The following is a 3,991-nucleotide window of genomic DNA, read 5'->3' as shown; positions in this document are numbered from 1 at the left end:
TCAGGAGACATTCCTGTCTTTGTCTCCATTGTGCTACCGATCCTTTCTCTCCTGTAATCAAATTAGTCCTCAGAGACGATCAGAGATCTCTGACGCTTTCGGCCACCGAAACACAGAAAATGGTTAATGCTTTTCATCAAGGCAACTTTTAGTGGGCGTATCAGAGCGGACGCCGCGGTGTCGCGGTTTTGCCGGACCCCCTCCGCCCGTAAGGTGCCATGGCCCATGGGGTCCGAAAAGGTTGTGGGAGCCCGGCGCCTTCGAGACTCAGGGTAGGCCACCCCGCAGTGCACGCACGCGATGCATACAAGATGTGGCCTACCGAGTAGGCGCTATATGAAAGCATGCACATAATTGACTTTGATAGTTTCGTTTTCGTTACGTCGAATAAAGGACTTACTTTCTGGGCGACTCCTTATTTGACGGCAACAATATAAAGCTCAAAAAATCAGCAAGGGTCATAGTTTGCAATACATTTTTTAACAAACCTCAATGCGTTTTGTTGTGTTTTTTTGGGTGGGGGTGGGGGGCAATGATACATGTTTAAGAAACCGTTAAAAATAAAACTCCTTTCGTTGTTTGTTATTAGCTTGAGTGTCACTCCTGACATTTCTCTTCTTCCCCTGTCCAGTTCCGGGGGCTTATCCCAACATCCCATGGGTGATATTGGAGCGTCGTTGTGTGATAGGTTCGTGTCCGTTCACCTCTGTTTGGGCTGCCCCCGGCCGCATACAGTATTCGACTTGTAATGCCTGCGGTATGTGGGTTGTGGGAACAGAGCCCGGCCTGGCCTGGCTGACCAGCTGGTTTATTCCCTGGGCAAAAAATGGGGTGTTAAGTTTTGTGATTGAGTTGAAGAGTTGAGTTTCCAAAATCAAGTTCCACCTTAAAATATGAACTCTGTATTTCTATTGTTTGTCCGTTACTGCGAATTTTAACGTTAAAAATTGTGAATTATGTTTCCTAGCGGTCCCTTGACCACAACTCCATTGTGCTGTGGTCTGGACACACTCTCGGCGTACTCATCTAGATCGGACCCTTTCCCCTACTTTCTGAGAGCCCGCTCATAAATCTTTAGCAACGTATTTTTTTTTATTTTTTTTTTAGGAAGATATTGTTTTAAATCTTCAAATCTTTTTGATTTCTTATACTTTTAGCTTGATTGTTAGTTCAAAAGAACGACTAATATTTTTCTTTTTTTTACAGTTGTGCGAACAACAGAGTACAGAGTTGTTTTTTTTCCAACGAGGACTTTACAGATACATTTTGTAGATAACTTTCGTACGTCTACGTGCACGCATAGCTTACTTGCCGACTTATGCACGATTTCGTACATACACACTAAATGTATTTGAACGTTTTTGTGCAAATGTTCACACTAAATTAAACCTACGTTTCGTTTTGCAAAAACTTGTACGACAAAGTGCATGATTTCCTACAAATGAATGCTCAAAAGTGTTCAAATCAACGCAGAAATGTGTGCAAAACATTTGATTGCTTAGGTTCGTACAAATAAAAGATACAAATCCAGTAAGTGTGTAATTATGCAAAAAGTGTACATTGATGTAAGAATTTTGTACGTAAGTTATGGATGCACATCTACAGGCGCGGCTGTGTATAATATAGCACATAAGAATTTTGATACCAGCTGCTCTATGCCGAAGTGCCTACTGATGTGTAACTCGTGCCGCTACTGCGGCCGGCTGTGCCTCCGGCTGTGCTGACATATTGCCCGTGCTCTGTGTTCCAGATACCGCGAGGACGCGCTGGGCTGGCCTGACAGGTGAGTGATTATAATTCCGCATCTTATTTTTCGAACGACTCTTTGGAGACTTTTGTGTGTTAATGCTCAACTAATTAAAGCGATTATCGGCCGGGGGAGAAAATAATCGAACGCTATCGGCCCGGCGCATCTTCAATTAAGTCACTTGGCCAGAAATTATTATTTCCCGCCGGTTATGTTGTGAGGCCCTTGTGGCCCCGCGGCGAGGAGGCCCCCGTAGCCGCCGCGGCCCTGCCGTCCGGACACCCGTTCGGGACGTTTCACTTTGCCCACACAACACCCATCCCCACATGCGCTGCTGTCCGGCCGTGCTGTGAATGGCCGGACAAATGCGGTGTCGTATGAGAAATTGAGACAGTGTCGCGCTGCTGCTGCGCACAGCTGGTTCTCCTCCCCTGGAGGCTCCACTCCTCGCGTCGTGAGCTTCATCGAGTCGTGGTCCTGGGCCGGCCACAGGCGCTGTTATTGAGTTTCAGTCCTGCCGAGGCCCATAAGTCACCGGGCCTCGTTACCTCCGCGAACGGAAATTTGTTTACATTCAGGGGAATTCATTCATTTGATCCACTCATTCAGCTCATTAAAAGTGATGGACGTCGCGCTGCGGCGGGGGGGCACCACGGGGGCCCACTAGGAAAGGAAATGGATTTGGAAACGAGGTAAATTACCCGTTAAATCCATTCACACTTCTGCCATAGTTGATCGGACAAGCAGGCGGCTTTAGCCGTTGTGAACACTGCAGCAATATGTCCATGAACAATAAATCAAGTAAACGATTATCAAAATGTTGGGCATGTTTCATAAATTTTGGCAAATAATTTTGTTTTGACTTGAAAGTGTTCAACATGGGGCTACAACTCGTTTTCGTGGAATATTTACTAAGTGAGCTTTTCGGTTTTATTTTTGATAAGCCCATCAGATTCCTTGGGAAATTTCCGTTCGAACGAGCCTACATGGATGGAAGCGACGTAAAAACGAATGGGGGCCGCGAAACACTGGAAAAACGAAAGTATACTGAGTTGCACCTTTACAGGGGTGCTAAATAACTTTCCAATTTAATGCCTCTGTAAAAGCATGAAATCCCTAAAGGTGCTCAAAATTTGTATAACTTTTTTAACTACTTTCAATATGAGTTAAACTGTTAACACCTTTTTGCGACTTCACACCATTAGGCCTACTTTTTCCAATGGAGTTTTTAACAAGGACAACAACTTTGAGCTGCAAGAAAAAAGATAAAAATGGAATCAGACTGATGTTCCTCTGAAACCACTACTAACATCTTGGTAGAAGTGTGCTTTTTTTTTTCCTCGTTCCGAAAGAGCAAGGCGCGAGAGCACTTTTGCCCAGCACGCCCATGCGGAAGGGTGCGCCGTGCACCCTTATTGGTCTAATCTGATTGAAGGTGCGTCTCCGCAGGCTCCGCGGTCTAATCCCGGCTTTTGGCGCTGTGAGAGGCCATTACTTTGTAAACACCCCATTATGCGATGCTCGATGCGAGGCTCGATGCGATGCCCCCGCTCTTTTCTTCTCTATCCGTCCCGATGGCACTCTACGGGCCCAGTGGTGTGGTGGCCGGCGGAGCGTGAGGGGACTGAGTGCGGCGCGCCCCGTTGTGTGTTTGGGGGGTTCCTCCTCTGCTGCTGTTGGTGATCGCTGATTGAGACGTCCCTCATTGTCGCTGACGACCTCAGCCTCTAAAGTTATCAGCCGCAACAATCATCATCTCTGTTGCAGCAGAGGAGGTAGGTGCGAGAGAAAACCAACGACGGACTGTTGGCGTCTGCGGTGTGCGGCGGCGTGCGCGTGTCGCAGCACAAGCTCGGTCCGCATGGGACAAAATCAATGGGGCTGCGCTGTCCCTCCTCGCCTGCGGAGCCCGTGGAGCCCGCGGTCAGCATTCCGGGCATTTGAATGGAGAGCGGCTGCCGCTCACCGCCACTACGGCTCCCGAGGCTCCCGCCCGAGGCTCTCGCCGCCGCCGCCGCCGCGCCTGCAGACGAAAACTCCAGCCATCAAACCTTTCGCATCGAATTCGAAGGAATAAGGGAACCGGCGGCATGGCATACCACCGTCGTGAGCCCAATCGCTTCGATTTGAGCGGGGAAGCGCCAAAAATAAAGCACTGCAAAAAAAATTGATTTGGGGGAATTTCTTTCCCTTTTTTTTGTCGTTGCGTTACTTGGCAGCTGCACGCTCCATCAGAAGCAATCG

General features: G+C 48.1%; 2 protein-coding genes across 2 annotated transcripts in view; one reads left to right on the top strand and one right to left on the bottom strand.

Annotated features, from left to right (window-relative positions):
* LOC113217620 (lysosomal aspartic protease) overlaps nucleotides 1-3,384 on the bottom strand; it is a 368,266-nt gene extending 364,882 nt beyond the window's left edge. The window contains exon 1 of the mRNA XM_052263634.1: nucleotides 3,373-3,384. The gene's annotated coding sequence lies outside the window, so the exon portion shown is untranslated. The remainder of the gene's footprint in view (nucleotides 1-3,372) is intronic.
* LOC113217639 (protein trachealess) overlaps nucleotides 1-3,991 on the top strand; it is a 106,931-nt gene that overhangs the window by 25,944 nt on the left and 76,996 nt on the right. Inside the window, exon 2 of the mRNA XM_052263636.1 lies at nucleotides 1,751-1,783. Within this exon, the coding sequence (XP_052119596.1) occupies nucleotides 1,751-1,783 (33 nt within the window). The remainder of the gene's footprint in view (nucleotides 1-1,750; nucleotides 1,784-3,991) is intronic.

This window comes from Frankliniella occidentalis, unplaced genomic scaffold (assembly GCF_000697945.3).
Source record: "Frankliniella occidentalis isolate FOCC.00 unplaced genomic scaffold, Focc_3.1 Scaffold13, whole genome shotgun sequence".
Taxonomy (NCBI): Eukaryota; Metazoa; Arthropoda; class Insecta; order Thysanoptera; family Thripidae; genus Frankliniella; species Frankliniella occidentalis.
The sequence above is the reverse complement of the archived record's forward strand: the minus strand, read 5'-3'. Positions and strand labels throughout refer to the sequence as shown.